Here is a 23,681-nt window from a genome sequence, read left to right as displayed (position 1 = left end):
GAGATAACATAAAGCTTGGCTTTAGGTAAGGTCTGAGAGTTATTTTGGATCTCATAACTATACTCATTCAAGGATCAATAAAATCTAATCATGAAATAGAAACAGCTTCAGTCTCCAGCTCCCAGCATGAGCAACACAGAAGATGGGTGATTTCTGCATTTCCAACTGAAGTACTGGGTTCATCTCACTGGGGTGTGTCGGACAGTAGGTGTAGGACATGGGTGCAGCCCAGCAAGTGAGAGCCGCAGCAGGGCTCTCGCTCACCTGGCATCGCCTCACCAGGGAAGCACAAGGGGGAAGGGAATTCTGGGCCAAGGGAAACCATGACACACAACACCTGGAAAATCAGGTCCCTCCCACCCTAATACTGCACTTTACCAAGGGTCTTAGCAAATGGCACAACAGGAGATTATATTCTGCACCTGGCTCGGAGGGTCCCACGCTGACAGAGCCTCCCTGATTCCTAGTACAGCAGTCAGAGATCTAACTATGAGGCAGCAGCGAGGCTCGGGGAGGGGCGCCCTCCATTGCTGAGGCTTAAGTAAGTAAACAAAGTGACTGGGAAGCTCGAACTGGGTGGATCCCGCCGCTGCTCAAGGAGGTCTGCGTGCCTGTCTCTGTAGACTCCACCTCTGAAGACAGGGCATAGCCAAACAAAAGGCAGCAGAAACCTCTGCAGATGTAAACGTCCCTGTCTGACAGCTTTGAAAAGAGTAGTGGTTCTCCCAGCACAGAGTTTGAGATCTGAGAATGAACAAACTGCTTGCTCAAGTGGGTCCCTGACCCTCAAGTAACCTCAGGGAGACATTCCCACTAGGGACAGACTGACACCTCACATAGCTGGGTTCACCTCTGAAACGAAGCTTCCAGAGGAACAATCAGACAGCAACATTTGCTGTTCAGCAATATTCACTCTTCTGCAGCCTCTGCTGCCAATGCCCAGGCAAACAGGGTCTGGAGTGGACCTCAAGCATTAACTCCAACAGACCTGCAGCTGAGGGTACTGACTGTTAGAAGGAAAACTAATGAACAGAAAGGACATCCACACCAAAACCCCATCTGTACGTCACCATCATCAAAGAGCAAAGGTAGATAAAACTGCAAAGATGGGGAAAAAGCAGTGCAGAGGAGCTGAAAATTCTAAAAATCAGAGCGCCTCTCCCCCTCCAAAGGAATGCAGCTCCTCACCAGCAATGGAACAAAGCTGGATGGAGAATGACTTTGAAAAGTTGAGAGAAGAAGGCTTCAGATGATGACACTTCTCTGAGCTAAAGGAGGAACTATGAACCCAATGCAAAGAAGCTAAAAACCTTGAAAAAAGATTTGATGAATGGCTAACTACAATAACCAATTTAGAGAAGTCCTTAAATGACCTGATAGAGATGAAAACCATGACATGAGAGCTACATGACAAATGCACAAGATTCAGTAACCAACTCGATCAACTGGAAGAAAGGGTGTCAGTGATTGAAGATCAAGTGAATGAAATGAAGATCAAGTGAATGAAATGAAGATCAAGTGAATGAAATGAAGTGAGAAGAGATAGGGAAAATGGAACCAAATTGGAAAACACTGCGGGTTATTATCCAGGAGAACTTCCCCAACCTAGCAAGGCAGGCCAACATTCAAATTCAGGAAATACAGAGAACACCACAAAGATACTCCTCGAGAAGAGCAACTCCAAGACACATAATTGTGAGATTCACCAAAGTTGAAATGAAGGAAAATATGTTAAGGGCAGCCAGAGAGAAAGGTCAGGTTACCCACAAAGGGAAGCCCATCAGACTAACAGCGGATCTCTCAGCAGAAACTCTACAAGCCAGAAGACAGTGGGAGCCAATATTCAACATTCTTAAAGAAAATAATTTTCAACGCAGAATTTCATATCCAGCCAAATTAAGTTTCATAAGTGAAGGAGAAATAAAATCCTTTACAGACAAGCAAATGCTGAGAGATTTTGCCACTTCCAGGCCTGCCCTACAAGAGCTCCTGAAGGAAGCACTAAACATGGAAAGGAACAACCAGTACCAGCCACTGCAAAAGCATGCCAAAATGTAAAGACCATCGATGCTAGGAAGAAACTGCATCAACTAATGAGCAAAATAACCAGCTAACATCATAATGACAGGATCAAGTTCACACATAACAATATTAACCTTAAATGTAAATGGACTTAATGCTCCAATTAAAAGACGCAGACTGGGAAATTGGATAAAGAGTCAAGACCCAACAGTTTGCTGTATTCAGGAGACCATCTCACGTACAGAGACACACATAGGCTCAAAATAAAGGGATGGACGAAGATCTACCAAGCAAATGGAAAACTAAAAAAGGCAGGGATTGCAATTCTAGTCTCTGATAAAACAGACTTTAAACCAACAAATATCAAACGAGACAAAGCCATTATATAATATTAAAGGTATCAATTCAACAAGAGTAGCTAACTATCCTAAATATATTTGCACCCAATACAGGAGCACCCAGATTCATAAAGCAAGTCCTTAGAGACTTACAAAGAGACTTAGACTCCCACACAATAATAATGGGAGACTTTAACACCCCATGATCAACATTAGACAGATCAGCAATACAGAAAGTTAACAAGGATATCCAGGAATTGAACTCAGCTCTGCACCAAGCAGACCTAATAGACATCTATAGAACTCTCCACCCCAAATCAACAGAATATACATTCTTCTCAGCACCACATCGCACTTATTCCAAAATTGACCACATAGTTGGAAGTAAAGCACTCCTCAGTAAATGTAAAAGAATAGAAATTATAACAAACTGTCTCTCAGACCACAGTGCAATCAAACTAGAACTCAGGACTAAGAAATTCACTCAAAGCCACTTAACTACATGGAAACTGAACAACCTGCTCCTGAATGACTACTGGGTACATAATGAAATGAAGGCAGAAATAAAGATGTTCTTCGAAACCAATGATAACAAAGATACAACATACCAGAATCTCTGGGACACATTTAAAGCAGTGTGTAGAGGGAAATTTATAGCACTAAATGCCCACAAGAGAAAGCAGGAAAGATCTAAAATGCACACCCTAACATCACAATTAAAAGAACTAGAGAAGCAGGAGCAAACACATTCAAACCTAGCAGAAGGCAAGAAATAACTAAGATCAGAGCAGAACTGAAGGAGATAGAGACATAAAAAACCCTCCAAAAAATCAATGAATCCAGGAGCTGGTTTTTTGAAAAGATCAACAAAATTGATAGACCTCTAGGAAGACTAATAAAGAAGAAAAGAGAGAAGAATCAAATAGATGCAATAAAAAATGATAATGGGGGTATCACCACCGACCCCACAGAAATACAAAGTACCATCAGAGAATAGTATAAATACTTCTACACAAGTAAACTAGAAAACCCCATCATCTCAGCCCAAAATCTCCTTAGCTGATAAGAAACTTCAGCAAAGTCTCACGATACAAAAATCAATGTGCAAAAATCACAAGCATTCTTATATACCAATAACAGACAGAGAGTCAATCCACGAATGAACTCCCATTCACAATTGCTTCAAAGAGAATAAAATACCTAGGAATCCAACTTACAGGAGATGTGAAGGACCTCTTCGAGGAGAACTACAAACCACTGCTCAACAAAATAAAAGAGAACACAAACAAATGGAAGAACATTCCATGCTCATGGATGGGAAGAATCAGTATCATGAAAATGGCCATAGTGCCCAAGGTATTTTATAGATTCAATGCCATCCCCATTAAGCTACCAATGACTTTCCTCACAGGATTGGTAAAAACTACTTTAAAGTTCATATGGAAACAAAAAAGAGTCCACATTGCCAAGACAATCCTAACCCAAAAGAACAAAAATGGAGGCATTACGCTACCTGACTTCAAACTATACTACAAGGCTACAGTAACCAAAACAGCATGGTACTGGTACGAAAAACAGAGATATAGACCAATGGAACGGAACAGAGCCCTCAGAAATAATACCACACGTCAACAACCATCTGATCTTTGACAAACCTGACAAAAGTGAGAAATGGGGAAAAAATTCCCTATTTAATAAATGGTGCTGGGAAAAATGGCTAGCCATAAGTAGAAAGGTGAAACTGGATTCCTTCATTATACCTTATACAGAAATTAACTGAAGATGGATTAGAGATTTAAATGTTAGACCTAAAATCATAAAAACTCTAGAAGAAAACCTAGGCAATACCTTTCAGGACATAGGTATGGGCAAGGACTTCATGTCTAAAACACCAAAAGCAATGGCAACAAAAGCCAGAGTTGACCAATCGGACCTAATTAAACTAAAGAGCTTCTGCACAGCAAAACAAACTACCATTGGAGTGAACAGGCAACCTACAGAACGGGAGAAAATGTTTGCAATCTACCCATCTAACAAAGGGCTAATATCCAGAACCTACAAAGAACTCAAACAAATTTACAAGAAAAAAACAAACAACCCCATCAAAAAGTGGGCACAGGATATGAACAGACACTTCTCAAAAGAAGCCATTTATGCAGCCAACATACACATGAAAAAATGCTCACCATCACTAGCCGTCAGAGAAATGCAAATCAAAACCACAATGAGATACCATCTCACACCAGTTAGAATGGCAATCATTAAAAAGTCAGGAAACAACAGGTGCTGGAGAGGATGTGGAGAAATAGGAACACTTTTACACTGTTGGTGGGAATGTAAACTAGTTCAACCATTGTGCAAGACAGTGTGGCAATTCCTCAAGGATCTAGAACTAGAAATACCATTTGACCTGAGCCATCCCATTTCTGGGTATATACCCGAAGGATTATAAATCATGCTGCTATAAAGACACATGCACATGTATGTTTATTGCAGCACTATTCACAATAGCAAAGACTTGGAACCAACCCAAATGTCCATCAGTGACAGACTGGATTAAGAAAATGTGGCACATATACACCATGGAATACTATGCAGCCTTAGAAAAGGATGAGTTTGTGTCCTTTGTAGGGACATGGATGCAGCTGGAAACCATCATTCTCAGCAAACTATCGCAAGAACAGTAAACCAAACACCTCATGTTCTCACTCATAGGTGGGAATTGAACAATGAGAACACTTGGGCACAGGAAGGGGAACATCACACACTGGGGCCTGTTGCGGTGTGGGGGGAGGGGGTAGGGATAGCATTAGGAGATATACTTAATGTAAATGACGAGTTAATGGGTGCAGCACACCAACATGGCACATGTATACATATGTAAGAAACCTGCATGTTGTGCACATGTTCCCTAGAACATAAAGTATAATTTAAAAATAAATAAATAAATAAATAAAGTTTTTAAAAAATCTAATCATGTACTCCCTAGAAAAGACTGTCTACTGTCATTCCCTGTCCTCTTTTTCCATCCTTCTTCACATTTTTGTTTCTTTCTAAATTGTCAGTGCCTGCACCTTGAAACCTTGAAGATGCTCCCCAGTTCCTTTCTACAAAAACTTTACCACCTATAGATTTTTTTTCCATAGGTCATTTATAATCCCTCTTTCTCCTGCTGCCTGCGTCCAGCATCTGTTGTGTGAGTCCAGGAGGAAGCAGTTGAAACACAGTGAGTGAATGATGAGAGTCCACTGATCTTACTAAGGAAATGCATGTGAATCCGGCTGTCTGGATATTTCTCCCTCTGCCAGGTGACCTTAGGTCTGCAGATCTGCAAGTACAGGGTTTGAGATTGAGCAAACTTGGGTTTAGGCACACAGGCCATGTAAAAGCCAGCAGTTTGCAGTTTACCAGGCATAGCCTTTTTCTAAATCTGTTTTCATTTGTAGAAGACATACTCTTAACCTTTGACACTAAATTGGTGTAATCCTGGTGATTAGAAAACACTGAAATGAGCTTCTGTTGAATTTCATGTTCACATCTACACAGCTTTCTTTTGGTCCATCAGTCAATAGATAGAGATATGAATGTGTGTGTGTGTGTGTGTGTGTGTGTGCGCGTGTGTGTATGTATCTATATATATATATATAGATAAAATATTTAGTTTGTACTATTATAGTTTGTGTTTTAAGTAGTTTGTGGTTTAATGCAGAAGTCTCCAACCCGTGGTTGTGGACCAGTACCTGTCCATGGCCTGTTAGGAACCCATAGCAGGAGGTGAGTGATGGGCATGTGAGCCTTACCACCTGAGCTCTGCCTCCTGTCAGATCAGCGGGGGCATTAGATTCTCATACCAGCACAAACCCCATTGTGACTTGCACATGCAAGGGATCTAGGTTGCATGCTTCTTATAACAACAAATGCCTGATCTGAGGTGGAACAGTTTCATCCTGAAACCACCCCTCCTCCCTCCGACACATTCCCCCTGGTGGAAAAATTGTTGTCCATGAAACCCGTCCCTGGTGCCAAAAAAGTTAGGGACCACTGGTGTAATGGGAGAATTATAATGTACACTTACATATCAAAATAATAATATTTCAGTATATGATGTAAGTATTTCTTTGGAAAACAAGGCATATCTTTTAAAATGGGGTAAAGAGATTCTATCTGCCTATTGGCATAGTTAGGTTGATTGATTTACTTATAAAATGATGGCTAGAACATGAGGAAATATATGAGACTTCAGACTACATATTAGGTTTTGGATTTGTTATTGTTGGTTAAAAAAAAATCTTTGGCTATAAAAAGTGACTCGGTTTTAAATAGTGTAATTAGGCAATCACTGTGTTGCTTATCTGCATTCACAAAGAGCAAATGAAAACCGGAAGTGACTACATGTTGCTTAATTAGTCCAATTAAACACCTGTCTTAGACTTTCTTGCTTAACAAACCCTCGACTTCTCAAAATCACTAGCACATTGCTAAAAATATAACTTTAATTTGAAAAATTGTTGAACTGTTTTGCACATTTCTGTATGAAAAATGTAAAAAAAAAACATGGGAATTATGCATTGCTTAAAACAAAAAGATTAGACTTTGTAATTAAGCTAATTTAGTGGTACTATACAAATATAATCAGATTGAAAGCTTATTAAAAACACATTAGAACAAAAGAAAGAGTATATATGAAAATGAGCATGGCATGTGTTGAGGAATTCCATAAAATACTTGGATGAAAGACAGGAGTGGTCCTGAGATCCGCAGGACTCCCTGTAAGCCCCAGAATGTCTTTAGCTTAGCCACCTAAATGACTTGGAAAGGTATCAGAAAAGGAGATCTCTGATATTCTTTTGTGAATCCCTCTTAATTTTGACCTAAAAATTCATTGAAAATCAATACTATCCCATTTATTTTAGTTTATCTCAGTGAATACAGAGAACAGATTTCAGATATTTGTATATAAAACTTACCATCATGAACCAGAAGTCAAGAATTTTACTTTATTAGCACATAGAATGTAGAAATTTGAAGTAACTTAAGGATAATTTTTAATTTATAGCCGACAAAAATGAATCCCAAAGAGATTAATTGAACTCAATTTTATACAGTGAGTAAGTGGCTGGTCTGGGGCTCAAGTTCAATTATTCTGACCTCATGTCCAGCACTCTTTCCCCTTGTGGTTGTATGTTCAATATTATTTTTTGGAGCATTCCTTTAGTTACAGAGCTAAGTTCCTTAAATAAACTGTCTTACTTAAGCTTCACAGCATCCCTATAAGGTGTATATTATCGTCTTCATTTTTCTTAATAGGAAGCTGAGTCTCAGATTCAATCATTTGTCACCTAAGTAAGAAACGGCAAGTTCCAAATTCTGTATTGTTTCTGTCCCCTACCCCATGCTGCTTCCTGTCACTGACATTTCACTCTGCAGTATTGAATGCTTCCGTACTAATTATCCAGGGCCCATTCTGCAGTTTCAAAAATGCTAATACCAGTTTTAAAGAGAAATGATATCCTGAATTAGAAAATGAGCTGCTTTCTTTTTGCGTGTGAGTTGTCCTAATAAAGGTTCACAAGAAGAACCTTGACAAGCATAATTACAACCTGCTCATTTCCCCTTTAAGTCATCAAACATTCCCAAGAAGCTTGAGGACTCCAAGAAGTGATGCTTAAGGAATGTAGCTTGACAATATGGCAGTGCATTCAAGTGGAAGGCTGGCATTCTATCCATGAAGAAGATGACCCTACAGTAAAATATCAATGTGGCCTTTTTTCACATCACTGGCATTTTACCAGCAGTTTGTAATTTAATGGAAGAATAATAATGTACACTTACACATCAAAATCAGAAAATGTCAGTGTATGATGTAATTGTTTCTTTGAAAAACAAGGGAATGTCTTAAAATGGAGTGTGCCATGCATACTGTAATAAAATTATGCAGCCACATCAGTTGTCTTGCCATAAAACCAATTGATTATAGATTTAAAAATTTGTATTATGTAAAATGAGACAAATATGTGTTGATCATTATCTTAGGGTAATAAACTACAAATGTCAGACAAATTAAAACCTGAATTATTCTTCTTTGATAGGCTTTATGACTTCTGGCAGGCAAATTGCTCAAAGCTTTGATTTTCTTCTCTGAGTAATAGGGATAATACTTTTATTTCCTTATTCTCACAAACATGTGCTGTATGTGTAATGAGCTGAGCATATCTGGAGAACACTTAGTATTTAACATTCTATTAAGCAAAGAGCAAGGTAGTATTATTAATCATGGTTTACTTTAATTCTAGAGTAGAAACTAATAAACAATAGAAGGATGAGATTTTGTTGAGATTTTTCTGCTTCTGATTTTTGGAAGAAACTGTTTTTATATATGCTAGTGGAGAGATTTTTTTTTTTTCCTAGAACTTAGTAGGCTTGTGTTAAACTTAGCTCCCTGTGGCTTTCAAGTATAATTTTCTTTATAGGAGACTAGTATTGTTGGTTTTATTCCAAGAATTGATAATAATTTATATTTTTCATTTTAGTATTAATTCCAGCTATTAATTTTCAAGCTTATTAAGAATCTAAAGCTCCTTTTCATTATTTCTAAAAGGTAGCTTGAAATTTACATTTTCAATATATCATAGTTACTGTGATTTGATAAAGTATTTTTAAAAATATGTTATATGACAAAACCATGAAACTCAAGGTAGAGTGTACACACATACACACATACACAGGACACAAATATAGGCTAGAATTCCTTTCATGTTACGGAGACAGACAAAGAGATAGACCAAAACAATAAATAAATAAAAAATAAATTCAGTGGTTACTACAAAAAATATGAGAAAAATAAATAAATCATTTTTATTTGATGCAATGAGGTTTATATCCATACTTTCCTTAGATGTTTCTTTTATGAAATTTAAAAGAAATTAATATCAAGGAAACTAATATTAAACAAGAATAAATAAATTAATATCAAACACTGTTACTTTTTAAGGTCAGTGTCATTTAAGCTATAATCCCCCATATCAAAATATGGGTTTTTTTTTAGGTTACTAGAAATTTTCTTTGTTTTGAATTGTGCTACTTTTGAATGTTGCCTTTACCCTCTATACTTAGTAGGAACAAATACGAGCTTCAGCCAATGAAATAAGAACAGACAGGGCATGGTGATAAAGTACTTGAATCTCCTGTGTTTCGACGATGATTTTGATGGTTTTTCATTGATGATTTAGATTTGCTTATTGAAGTGTGGTCTCAGTGAGCCCTGTATTCTCAAGTCATCTACAGTGTTGCCAAATGTGGTTGATCTGTTTTCTGAAAAACTTTTTCTGATTTCTGAAATGGACTAATGTGTCTTTCTGTATCCAGCATTCAAAGTGATTGATAATCCCTCTGCAAAACCCATACAGGTATAAAAGACAAGAGGAGATGTGATAGCTTGTGGCTACCCACCAGAACTGTTTGTGCTAGAGGGATGTGAGTTCACTTATACGTTGGGTTTTGCTTATCATTTTCATCCAAAAGAAAAGGATACATTGAGATGCTTGTGAGTGGATAGAAATAGAAAATTCATTGCTAGTGGAGGTTTGGTAAGGATTTTAGTGAGTGGAAAATCTGGCTGGTTGTCGGTGAGCTACATTTGGGCTGGAAGTATTGAGGGAGATGATCAGACATTTGAGATATCTTTAAGGCATTTGGCCATAGCCCTTAACGTGCTCTCAAGTTAAGAGGGTGGCAGAAAAATATTTATTCTACAACTTTATTTTTGTTTTTTAACATCAAATGCAGTTTGTCTCTTTAAGAAAAATAAATATTCAGATAAAATTCTCCCAGTTAGCAGAAATCACTCATTTTCTCCTAAAATGACATTAAAAAGAGTAAAAGCTTTTAAAGTCTGCAAGTAACATTTGAAAAATTTATAAATACATTGGACTATATACATACCAAGTGTATCTGCCTGTATTTGTAGGCTTATTTAAAAATCTATACTAATGTCATAATTTACTAAAGCCATTAACTGAACTGTTTGAAATTTCATTCTCAATAATTCTTTTTAAGAGTCAGTAGTTGGGTCTTTCCATAAGAAAAAGTTTGCAATCTGACTTGAAAAACTTTGGATTTGTGATATTTGTCTCCCTGTTGTTCGTTTTCTGCTCTGAGAGATGCCAACAAGTGGCAACTGAATTATTCCCAGGTCATTGAAAAGTGAAGAGAATGGATTCCCAGAACTGTATAAGAACAAGGACTTGGCAATTTAAATTTTTTTCATATAAAAAAAATGAGCTTTGGGAGGCCGAGGCGGGCGGATCATGAGGTCAGGATATCGATACCATCCTGGCGAACACGGTGAAACCCTGTCTCTACTAAAAATACAAAAAAAAGTATCCAGGCGTGGTGGCAGGTGCCTGCAGTCCCAGCTGCTCGGGAGGCTGAGGCAGGAGAATGGCGTGAGCCCGGGAGGCGGAGCTTACAGTAGCCGAGATGGCGCCACTGCACTCCAGCCTGGGCGACAGAGTGAGATTCCATCTCAAAAATAAAAAAAGGGGGGGGAGGGGAATATGTTCCTAGCAATTCATAGAAAAAAGTGTGTGAAACTCACCTAAAAAGCACGAGACTGGCAGGCAAAGCTTTATCCACCAAATGTTATAATAAAAATATTTTCATAATAAAAGAGTAAAACAAAGTTTGTATATATCTTTGTGTGCATACAAATAAAGAATGTATGTGTTATTTATTTTTCTAAATTAGCATACATTCCTGAACTAAGAATGTATTACATACATTACACAATATACATAAAAGTAGACATTTAAAAGAATGGCATAAACTTTTGAAAACAACATTCTGTTTATTAACTGTATACAGTGATATTAGCTACTGTAATAGAGGATCTTTAAAAATCTCAGAGACTTAACAGAAGTTTTCTTCTTGCTACATAATATCTCAATGGGTCTTTCTGATCCATAAGTCACTCTCTTCCAAGGGAAACTTCAGGAAGTTAGGCTCCTTTCAGCTTTTGGCTTCTTCAACACCTGGCTTCCAAGTTTGCCAGTTGGGAGAAAAACAAACAAACAAACAAACAAAAAACATGGAGGATGATTTTAATACGCCAGATTGAGAAGAACACACAGCACTCACTGATGATCACATTTCATTGGCTGGAATTTGTCAATTGACCACATCAACTTAAAACGAGAGTGAAAAATATAGTCTCACATTGTGTCCACAGGAAAAAGAAGTGGGTTGGTTGGTGGCACCCAGCAGTCTTCTCCACTAACAATTACAAACATAATAAATTTGCTTTTCGCTAAGAATAAAAATCAACAAATATATCTCAATTGGCTGTATTTGCTGGATGTTTTCTCTTTTTAAAGACTTGCAAGTCATAATTGCTTTAAACCATCATGAGCTAATGTCGTAAGGACCCTGGGATGAGATTCGTTGTCAGCAATAATAGATGTAAATACATATTTGAACTTCTCAGCTCTGATGAGATTATATGTTTTTTCAGCCTATAACCTAGTTGACAAAGAGGTTGTATTACGAATAAAGTTAATGTCGACTATGTGTTTTCTTATCGTTTACTTATGCTTGTATTTTTAGTACTGTCTTCGATCTCCAGTTTATAGTCTTTTAAAGTCTGTTCCATTCTGTGCATGGGTATGTGTGTGTGCAAGTGTGTGTGAAAACTAGAATATTTAAGACTTAAATCCACTTACCAGGTACACATCAAAGTGTAAGGTCACCCTTGCAATTCCTGGATTTGTGGACCCTTACCCTTACCTCAAGATACCCCATTTATCATATGTGACATGTGACCATCTGAGGTAGGGATAGGTGGTGGTACTAGTGTAAGTCCTTATATAAAACAGTAGTCAGGCTACATTGTTTTATATTTGTAGACAAAAATCAATATAGCATCTTGATATTTTTCCTGCATCCCACCGTCTACTATTCCCTGTAGAGTGTGTGCACCCTGTGCAGGAGTCCACTAACCTTAAAAAAAGAAAATATCAAACCTCGTGCCCATGTCAATCAAAGAGTACAACAAAAAGATGATGAATGTTGGAGGAATGAGAATTTGGGTAAACTGAATCCTTTGCCTAACATACTGTTGACTGGAAAATATTTTGTGTCTGTCGTGCTTTCAGATTTGTTTCTACTCTTTCTTGGAACACTTTGGCTTTACTTTGTTTTATTTTGTTTTAACCTTACTAAATGCAAAATAGTGACTCATGAATGGAATTGAATTTTTAATTTCTAGGGACATTCTCAACAGCATGGATTTCCTCAGATGGGCACTAATGATTAAAATATTTTGGAATTTGAAAAAGAGGAATGCCTCATTACCCATTTAAAATCCTTGGTTCTAAGCAATTGCTTCTTCAGTGAATATCTAGCATTATTTTGGTTTCTTAATTTTGAGCATCACTTTTCATTGGCTGTAAGTGTAGACACTGAAAGTTGTATAGATTTTAGGATAACCTAGGTTGGCAATAGATCCTTTAAACAAGTTTGTTTCTTTTCGTTGCTTGGTTTATTGTGTTTTATCAAATCAGAGATGCCATCAACTGTAAGATATATATTTTAGATACTCTAAGAAAAAAATTAAGTTCTGTCAAATATATCTTTAAAAATGACATAGATTGTAACACTCATTCTTATTTTGTATATGTTAAACCGTGGTGAAAAGGTATACCTTAGAGTTAATTAAATACAAAATATTATACTGTCTTCCAGCAAAGGTTTCAGGAAATTTTAAGGATATATAAACTGCAGAAAGATTAAAAAATATTAAAGGAAAATGCTTTTAAGAAACCAAAATGAATGTAAGAACAAATAAGGAGCAGGATTGAGACTAATTTGGTAACAATCATCATTACATCATATGCCTTCCTGAAGGGACCATAAATTTGGGTGAAACTGTTTTGAAGTCCGTACAAAAAGGAAAAGGAAATCTTAATTTATTACGCAGCTTAAAATCATAAAATAAAATCAAACCAGTTTTTAAGAAGAAGTGTCAATATCCTCGGTACTGAAATGAACAAAAATTTATGTAATGTGAGCAACAATAATATCTCATCAATAACCTTAGAGAATACACAGTGAGCATCCTATGACTTTGTGCAGTAGTATCCTCCCATTGAGGTAAGTGGTATCACAATAAGTCAGTAGAAACACTTTTACCAGTGTCCAGTATAATACTTCTTCTCTCCTGGCTTATCTGCTTTAATGTAGAGTGGTTGGTGTTTTGTACTAGGTGATGAGAGAGAGATGGACTGAACATCCTTAAACAAACTAAATGTTTCTCTCAGGCAAGCTTTTGGATGGCAGTGATCTAGACCATACTCTCTGGAGGTTACCAAGAATGGAGCTTATCTATGCTGCTGTTTAAATATGAAACATCATGCCCTAATAGAGACTGGAAAAAATATTAGTTGATATTCTCTAAGGAAAATTGAGTTTCGTCTGAAGAATCCGTGCATAAAGAAAAGGCTGCTGGGCATGGTGGCAGGCGCCTATAGTCCCAGCTACTCCAGAGGCTGAGGCAGGAAAATGGTGTGAACCCGGGAGGCAGAGCTTGCAGTGAGCCAAGATCACGCCACTGCACTCCAGTCTGGGCGACAGAGCGAGACTCCGTCTCAAAAAAAAAAAAAAAAAAAAAAAAGTTAAGAAAAGGCTGCTGTACTTTGTATTGGCTCATAGACACTACTGAAACACTTCCTAGGAAATGAGTTCAAATTGCATCTCACCTATAACATGAAAGGATGATCCAGTTCCCAAACGCTCTACTCCATAATTTGCAGCCACAGAAAATTTAGCCTAGAAAAATTTTAATATACATATGACTGGCTGTTCATGTTGGCCATAAAAATATCTCACCCAATCACAGATATTTATTTGGGGCATTATTTCTGAATTCTACTTGCTATTATTTTCTTCAGGAAATATATACCACAGCAACTGAGTTATAAGGCTTGCCTCATGGCCTTATTTAAAAGTTGAGGGTGCATCTACAATAATTAATAAGTATAATACATTAATTATAGGCTTTCTTTATAGCAAAAATTAATTAGTGCCAGTTCAGTCCTATCTTAGATGATTAAATCATAAGACCATATCTTCAAGGTTTCAGAAAGCTGGTCTTCCAGGTCTCAGTATCAGTGGGCATGCATCTGAATTCTATGCAGTTACTATCAGATAATGGGGAGGAAATTTCAAAGACAAAGAGACAGACTAATTCTCTGAGGATTTTCCCTCTATAAATTATTAATGCATCATTAAAAGATCATTGTTTCTGACTTTTGAAGCTGTGGAAGCATCAATAACTGTGGTTCTTGTTCTTTTTTAATCTGAAATAAGGTGTGAAGTTGTGCTTGAGAGAAATGATCCATTCAACAAGAGATCCTATTATAGTAGTTTCTATTGTAGTAGTTTCTGTGAAAGTTTTATCTTAGTTATTAGTGAAGTTGAAATAAATTTGTATTATCACCTCCTTTTACCAGAATTTGTATAACTTTGTTGGTCTGCCTTTCTCTCTGATGTGTACAACATATAACATACATATCTCTTTAAATCTCACAAATATTCTGCTCTAGGAAATAACTTCTAATAGTGTATACCAGAAGGTAAGCATATATCTTTTTATGTATTTTATGAGAAAAGGCACAAGCCATATTTGCACTTACTCTATCATTGCTAAATGAATAAATCAGGTGGTTCAAGGAAGGATACTTTAAGAAAAACATCATTTTGATGTATTACTTGGCAGTTAATTTTTAACTGGTCATTAAAACCTGACTTAAGATTTCTCCTTAGAAGCTTGGTATTATCAAATATATTACTATATGAGGACTTAACTTCATATTTCAAGTTAGTTACATAAGTTTTCCTCTTTCAGGAATTTTTCATTCATCTTCAGTTGCTCCTGGAATAGAGTGCTTTTTGTAATGTTGTCTTCAAACATTCACCCCAAAAATGTCTTGCTTTGGAATTTCTAATTTTTTAAATTTTTACTTGTTTTAAATTTTAATCTTTGTAGGTTTTGGCAACAATTGAAGGCTTCCCTTGTGTTAGCTGAGTAATCATGAAGATTGAACTACTTTAGAGCAACACCGCAGTAGAATTCACAAAAACTTACTACTCATATCTGCAAAGTGCATGAGTCTTTAGGCATCTAGCAAAACAATGCCCAAGTTATCTTGGTTCTGCTTTATTGGTTTTTCTGGAGAGCTCAACAATTTCACCGTATTTATACATGTACACTCTCACTTTTCCAAGTTCCTTGTACCTGCGTAATAGAGGAGATGCTTTCCCACCAAAAGACAGTGAATTGATTCACCAAGCTGTAAAGAATCATGATGTATCTTGGCACCTAAAATGAGAGGAAGGTCTTACCTGTTAAAAGTCACTGCTGCTGGACGCGATGGCTCATGCTGGTAATCCCAGCACTTTGGGAGGCCGAGGCAGGCAGATCACCTGAGGTCAGGAGTTTGAGACCAGCCTGGCCAACATGGTGAAAGCCCATCTCTACTAAAAATACAAAAAATTAGCTGGGCTTGGGGGCAGATGCCTGAAATCCCAGCTACTCCGGAGGCTGAGTCAGGAGAATAGCTTGAACTCAGGAGGCAGAGGTTGTAGTGAGCCAGGATTGTGCCACCGTACTCCAGCCTAGGCAACGGAGTGAGACTCTGTCTCAAAAAAAATAAAAAAAAAGGTCACTGCTCTGTCTTTCACTTTTTTTTTTTTTGCTTCAGCTAGACTCCTAGATAAATGTTTCTGAAAGTAAAGTTTATAATCCATACAAATCTTAATTGTATGCAACGAATGCAAAATGCCTACACCCAGACTTACCTGATCAGAAGCTCTGTGGGTAGAGTCCAGAAATTTGCCTTCTTACAGGAATCTAGGGGAATGTTAGGGATGATAAAGTTGGAAAATAATTGTGCCAAATTTTAGCGTTTCTTATATTTTGATATGCATATGAATCAACTATTAGTAGGTCTGGGATGGGGCCTGTAATTCTACATTTCTAACAAGCCTAGATAACCCTGATGCTCTCCATAGCTCACTTGGAGTATCAGTGTGCTAAAGTTTTTCAGCTGGCTGCCCCATGGGTAAGGCTTAGACAAACTACACTGTTGCTAGTTTCAGGAAACAACAGAGTTGCTCTGTCACAAGTCTCAGGTCCTTCTCACATTTCAAAATCAGTGTAATGGCGTTTGCAAGACAAAGTGCCTTGATGCCCTGACTATTGCTCATTACTATTTTGGAGAAAGAAGTATTTCATGTCTGTTGAGCTTTTAGAGCCTAAAAGTAGAGTACTGATCAAGTAGATGAGACATAGTCAAGTTGACAAATTGTCTTAAAATACAACACATTGCAAGAAAGAGAAATGAATGAAATGGTCTTGGCCACTGCACTACTGCCATTGTGCAGGAGTGGTGGGTCTACTTTTAGGACTTTAGGTCATGAGCAGTCTATACCAGCCTGGGTCTCAGTTTTATACTCAGATCGCACCATTAACATATCTGAAAACAATGGTGCCTATTATCTGACTATTTCTGAGTTTTCCACTGGCCAGGGTTCTCCTGGGACCATTATTAGATTAAGGTCCAAGGACCCTTGAACACTTATATTCTTACCTGTGACCTGCAGAATTTCTTCTGTTTAAGGAGAGGCAGAGAGATTGAGGAAATATTTGGGGCAGGGCTAGAGCAAAGTTGAGTATTCTTATAGGTTGTGGTTAGGAAGTCTGCAGAGAGGAGGATGTTGAAGATTTAGCAGGAAGTTGGCACAGCTAATGCAACAGTACTGGAGGATGTGATTAGGAAATTAGTTAAAGGGGTGATGGTAATAGCAGGCTTTTCCTGTTGTAGGAGGGATAAAGATGGGTGCAGAAATAAGTGAGTTTGGTGGCAGGTAATATATGTTCCTTTTAAAACTATATGAATTTGAGAAGGAAATGATTACTGCTAAGAAAATGAGCCAGGAGATATTTCTAGGAGGAAGTGAAATTGAGTCAATGGCACTAAATGTGGTAGAATGGTATTATAAGATAAAAATGATTTGATTTAACAACCTGTTAACTAACTTAGGAGCAATCTGCTACAGGAGGTGAGAGGATTAAAGCAAATTTCACTGGGCTGAGAAATTAATGGAAAGAGAAATGGACACTTTGAACCCATGCTTTTCTTTTAAAAAGAAACTTGGCAATGACTAATAAAATCTGAATTTCTTAACTTGGCTTTCAAAGCCTTGCAAAGTTTTGTTCCATTACATCTATCTAACTTTACTTTCCAAATGATTTATAGGTTTGCTTTATTCTCAAGTAAGACTGATTTCCTTACTGCCTTGGAAAACATGAACTCCATCTTGAGATGTGTCAATATTCATGCTATTACTACCAGTTTTTGTTGCAGGGACTTTGCTCCCCCCCTCCCCCTTCACCGGACACCTTTTTATTTTTTCTCCCTACTGCTTGCAAATGGATAGGAAAGAAGAATGTGTGGATCTTGAGTGATCCTTGCCTTGGGTGAAAGTTAAGAGTGGGAATTAGAGAGAATCCCTGGTTGGGGCAGAGGGAGACTTAACATCCAACTAAGGATTTCCATAGAATGAAACATTTGTTTTGAGTAAGAAACATGTTTTAATAACATATTCTCAGTGTTTGCTTACAAAGGGATTTCTCTGTCAAACTCTTCCATTCACTGAAAGAAAACAGCTTCTGATGTATCTTAAAGAAAGTGTGCTTACATTTGCCTTTTATTTCTGGATTTCTCTACTTGTCCTCATAGGGCCCATGTTCTAGTAACATATTCTCAATGTCTGCTTACAAAAGTTTTTCTCTGTCAAGCTCTTTCATTCACTGAAAGAAAACAGCTTATGATGAATGTTCAAGAAAGCATGCTGACATTTGCCTTTTTTAAAATACAGATTTAGGGGGTACAAGTGCAGTTTTGTTACATGTATATGTTGTGTAGTGGTGAAGTCCAGAATAAGCCATTTCTTACAAGACTGCCAACAAGCTGTGTTAGACACTTAAAAAGTCTATGAGTACCATCTACCAAGACCTAGTGTCAGTCTGGATATCAAACTTACGCACAGATACCTGCAATTCCAGCAACTGGGCCACCTTGTGGCTCCCACCTTTTCATCAAAATGTGTTCCTGCTGCTCTGACTTCTCTAAGGCATCCAGTTGTGGATGCAGCTATATTCGTATGCAGAAGCTGACTGTACTATTCATTAGAATTAATAATTCTGATATTCCCTGACTTGAGAAGTGGTGGGTGGATCCATGGGACTAGGTAGTCACTTTCTTCACTAAAAATCTTTGATTCCTGATCTTTAGTATATCTTGGTTCTTCATGACTGAGCGATAAATTTCTTTTTTTAAATTTCATTTTTATTTTAAGTTCAGAGGTACATGTGCAGGTTTGTTATATAGGTAAACTTGTGTCAAGGGGGTTTGTGGTACAGATTATTTTGTCACCCAGGTATTAAGCCTGATACTCATTAGTTATTTTTCCTGATTCTCTCCCTCCTCCCAACCTCCACCCTCTGATAGGCTCCAGTGTGTGTTGTTCCCCTCTATGTGTCCATGTGTTCTCATCATTTAGCTCCCACTTGTAAGTGAGAACATGCAGTATTCAATTCTCTGTTCTTGCATTGGTTTGCTAAGGATAATGTCCTCTAGCTCCATCCATGATCCTGCAAAGGACATGATCTTGTTCTTTTTTAAGCAATGAATTTCCTTGTTGTTCTTTGATTTACCCATAGAAGAGCATTGTTACATAGGAACCCTAAGATCTACTATTTGGTTAGTTATAAGATTTTTGAAATACTTTTGTCCTTCTTTGACTTTCAGCTGACACAAAAAGCCCTAATATGCATTTTCTAGACTGAGACTTTTGAATATATCAGATATTACAGAGCACTGCAGGAAGACAGGATAACATAGTTGGTTAACATTTCACTGACATTTATAAATATACATTAATATATATAAATAATGCCTTTGAATGAAAAGATAACCAATAGGACACAAATAAATGTAGTGAGACAAATGTAGAGAATAAATACATTTTAAGATTATTTTGTCTTTTAGCAACCTCTCATTGTTAGAAGGAAAAACAAGAGGAGAATGGTGAGTTCTCAAGTTCCAAAGATACAGCATAGAACACAAGAATAATTTAGCCTTTTGTCTCTCTGGAGCCATGTGAATTTGAAGAAGTTCTTTTTTTCACCTAAGGTAACTTCTCTAAGCTGGGTTTCCCTACCTGTAAAATAACAAGATAGAACCGAAGTAGATGGATATGAACTTTCAGAATTTTAGGTGTAAATATAGGCACAGCTCAAGAAGAATAAAAGCCTTTAACATACTGGGGAAAAAATGACACTTCAGGTGGGAGAAAAGGAAAGTGTGCAGTAGTGTAGAGTGGCACGCATTGTCATAGGGTGGCAAGAGAACAGACATGGCAACTCAGGAGGAAGGTAAGAGAGTGAGACTAAATCAGTGCATTTGCATAGCAAAGGCTAGGTTGAGAATTCCCAAGAGTGGTTAGTTTAAAAAGACAGACCCAACTTTTTCACCTACTAATGGATCTAAACTACTTTTGCTACTTCCATTTCAACATTTGATATACTGGCCAGAAGTGAGGAGCAAGAGTCCTGCATATGCTAATCTTAAATAATCTGTCCCTAATTTACTGAAAAGTTTATTAGGTTTACGGTAAAAAGAGAACTAAACTGAAAGAGAGGATATTTTAAGTTTACAGTAAAAAGAGATCTGAACGGAGTGAGAGGCTTTCTTGGTTATTTGCTATGTAAATATCTAGAATGCTAATTTTAGAATAAACTGGGCAGAAATGACATCTTTTCAATCTTGAGTCTTCCCATCCAAGAACATGGGATGTCTCTGTATTATGTAGGTCTTCTTTTATGTTCTTCACTAAAATGTTATTTTCCCCCATGCGACATTCTACATGTTATGTTATGGTTATTTCTGATCATATAAATGTATGCTTATTGTGAATGGCATATTTAAAATCACATTTCTCCTTTGTTACTGCTCTATTAGGTTTTTATTGTTTATATTATATTTAGCCATCTTGCTGTTTGCTCTTGTAGTAGTTGGACTTGTTTGTCTTTTAATTATTTTTTATTTTCTTAAGAATCCTATTCTCTATAAGTTAAGATGTAATTTAATGTCTACTCTTCTAATACTTATATATCTTCTTTTTCTTATCTAATTTATTAATTTGTCCTCCAATAAAACACTGAATAGCAGTGAAAAGCATTGACAATTGTTTATTCCAAGCTGATTAAGACATGAGCCTTTATGGAAGCCCATCCCTTTCTTTCTATTTGCCTCTTTTCCCTTTCTTCCCTTTGTGCTCTTCTACCATGACTACATGAGAGCTTTTACTAAATGAGGATTGATTTGCTTCTTATGAAAGTAATCACATTTTTCTTAGGAACTTCCTGGTAATATTCCATGGTTTCTTTTTCCCCACAAAACTGATATTTTCTATTGGTTTGCTATTATTTGCATCACCTAAACTGTGCCTAATGCAGTAATGCACCATAACATATAGAAGGCTAGAAATGTGTCAACCTCTCCAGAAAATGAACCCACATTATAGTCGTGTAGCAATTTTGGTAGAGTCACTACCAGCTTCTACTTCTTAAAAATGTCAATTTATCTAAAATTAATAGCTCCTCTCCACCCTATTTTTTCTCATTTGTGAAGTCTAAAAAAATAGATTATGAAACATCTCATAATTATGTATAAAACGAGAATAAATTACATCTCAGTGAGAATAGGGAGTATTTTCCTCTGATAAAAGGTGCCTGGCCTAAATGCAGATGGTAGAGATGGTTGCTGTGTTTGCTTAGGGGACTTACGTGCTTGTTTCCAGGTATTGGCTGTTCTGGGGAGTTGAGGTTCTTGGAAGAGTAGTATGTTCATTGTTAGAATAAATCCTCATTAAGGAGAATGCTTCCTGCACCTCAGAAAAGCAATCTTTGTGACAAGCTGTCTTTTTTTTTAATGGTTGCCGTGTGTGGGTGGCACTGAAAAGATTACAATGTGTTCCTCATTGCATACACATTTTACAGCTAAACCAGTATTATCGGATATTCTTATATTTAATGATTTTGCCATTTTTTGGCTAGTGTTTGTACTTAAATGACCTTATAGAATCTTTAAGTTCACTGTATATAATTATTTAGCAATCAAAAGAGAGCCAAATATGACAGCTCCCAACCCTGCACTAATCACCTCTTAAGTATTGGTTCTATCTACATACATCATCTTAGTTTACATTTATTCAATCCTTTTTTTCTTTCAGTGCTATCTCTTTCTCTATAAACTGACCAGATATTAATTGTGACTTTGAGTAATTGCTTTGATTGCTCTGGGATTTGGAGTAAACATCAGAAGCTAACTCCATTTGGAACTTTTTTGTAGACTGGCTTTCTTAATCTCCAATAACATCTTTAGTCTGCTAACCAGGGTAAATATCAACGAAAATAAACCACAGAACCTACATTCTTGTGAAGCTGATAAAAAAAAAAAAATACAATAGTGAACATGACTGGCAACTTTTGTTGAACAGAATATGGAACAGTTGTATTCATTTCCCCTCCAAACTTCTCACTGGTGGAAAATAAAGGTTCAGAAGTTTATAGGAGATAGCAAGTTGCTCAAAAGATATTAATAGCCTTGTTAGCAAATTAAATAGCTCTAGATATAGTGTTAAAAGAAGTTGGGCAGTTGAGATATGTGTCCAAATTATGATACTTAGAAAAAGAGTGATAATCGATTCAAATCTCATGATTCTAGAAATTGTAGCTGGTTAACTAAACATAAAGTCTGAATTATTTATTCCCCTCACATAAAATTTACCATTTTATTTATTCTATTTTATTTTCTGAGATGAAGTCTTGCTCTTGTCGCCCAGGCTGGAGTCCAATGGTGCAATCTCGACTCACTGCAACCTGTGCCTCCCGAGTTCAAGCGATTCTCCAGCCTCAGCCTCCCGAGTAGCTGGGATTACAGGCACCTGGCACCACGCCCAGCTAATTTTTGTATTTTTAGTGTAGATGGGGTTTCACCATGTTGGCCGGGCTGGTCTCGAACTCCTGACCTCAGGCGATCTGCCTGCCTCAGCCTCCCAAAGTGCTGGGATTACAGGCATGAGCCACCACGCCTGGCCAAAATTTACCATTTTATTTATATAAGATAAAATTCTAAATAGCAAAGGTCTCCAAAGTCCTTGGAAAATAACATATAAGTACTGGGTATTGGCTACTCGTTATTTATTAATTGCTCATTCATCTCTGCCCTGACTTACAGGGCTCAGCACTGGATATTGGTTCTCCTGGCTAAGTACTCAGAGGCACTTCCATTTTTGCTTTGCTTCCTTGCCACCCTGAGGCTGGGTACTCCAAGGAGCACTGTACTTGTCAGTCTGTAAAAGTGAGTGAACTTGAAACTTTGAGCTACTGGCAAGTATGCTATTTCTGATTATTCATGTGCTTTTGTTTTTCTACAGGAAATAAATGATAACCATTTATTTGTATGCTAATCCATGTAATTCCACACTTTCCTTGGTAAGGCTATGTGATGAGGCTAAGTGATGTGCATTCATGATTTAATAATGAAATCCCATGATTTAATAAACACAGAGATTTAGAAATTATGAGATAACGTGACACTTCTAGACAGTTTTGCAAAGAAGTTTTACAGTTTTTCTTTTATATTTAAGGTGACTACACTTGTCAACACAAGCAACAAAGGCCCATCTGGTAAAAAGAAAGGGAGGTCAAAGAAAGCCCATGTACTAGCTGCCTCTGTAGAGCAAGCCACTCAGAACTTCCTGGAAAAGGGTGAACAGATCGCTAAGGAGAGTCAAGATCTCAAAGAAGAGTTGGTGGCTGCTGTAGAGGATGTGCGCAAACAAGGTAGGCAGAATGATATTATTGTTCGAGGGGAATCTATACGGATGTGCAAACAATGACTTTTTCTTTAGAATCAATGGATATTTACTCAAAGAAGTCTTACATTTTTTCCTTTCTATCTGCACTTGTTTTTAATGTTTGCTGGACGTGGTACAGAGAGATATTGTTGTTGTTGCAGTATGGTACAGCTACAAACACTCCATGTCTGCTGTTACTTCAAAATCTTCAAGTTGTTTTTTCTTGGTAAATGAAAACAGACTTTGCGTCAAACTCAGGTTTTAGAGAGAATGGGATGGGAAGACCTAATGTTTATAGAGTCATGGTAAAATCAAGTTTCTATGGATGAAGGGGGAGAAGAA

At 37.1% G+C, this 23,681-nt stretch overlaps 1 protein-coding gene across 6 annotated transcripts in view; it reads left to right on the top strand.

The window, feature by feature from the left end:
* Nucleotides 1–23,681, top strand: part of CTNNA2 (catenin alpha 2) — a 1,154,891-nt gene that overhangs the window by 223,803 nt on the left and 907,407 nt on the right. For all 6 annotated transcript variants that reach the window (XM_030921682.1, XM_030921679.1, XM_030921677.1 and 3 more), the window contains one exon: nucleotides 23,130–23,325. In XM_030921682.1, coding sequence (XP_030777542.1) covers nucleotides 23,130–23,325 — 196 coding nt within the window. The remainder of the gene's footprint in view (nucleotides 1–23,129; nucleotides 23,326–23,681) is intronic.

Source organism: Rhinopithecus roxellana, chromosome 17 (genome assembly GCF_007565055.1).
Source record: "Rhinopithecus roxellana isolate Shanxi Qingling chromosome 17, ASM756505v1, whole genome shotgun sequence".
NCBI classification, from domain to species: Eukaryota; Metazoa; Chordata; class Mammalia; order Primates; family Cercopithecidae; genus Rhinopithecus; species Rhinopithecus roxellana.
The sequence above is the reverse complement of the archived record's forward strand: the minus strand, read 5'-3'. Positions and strand labels throughout refer to the sequence as shown.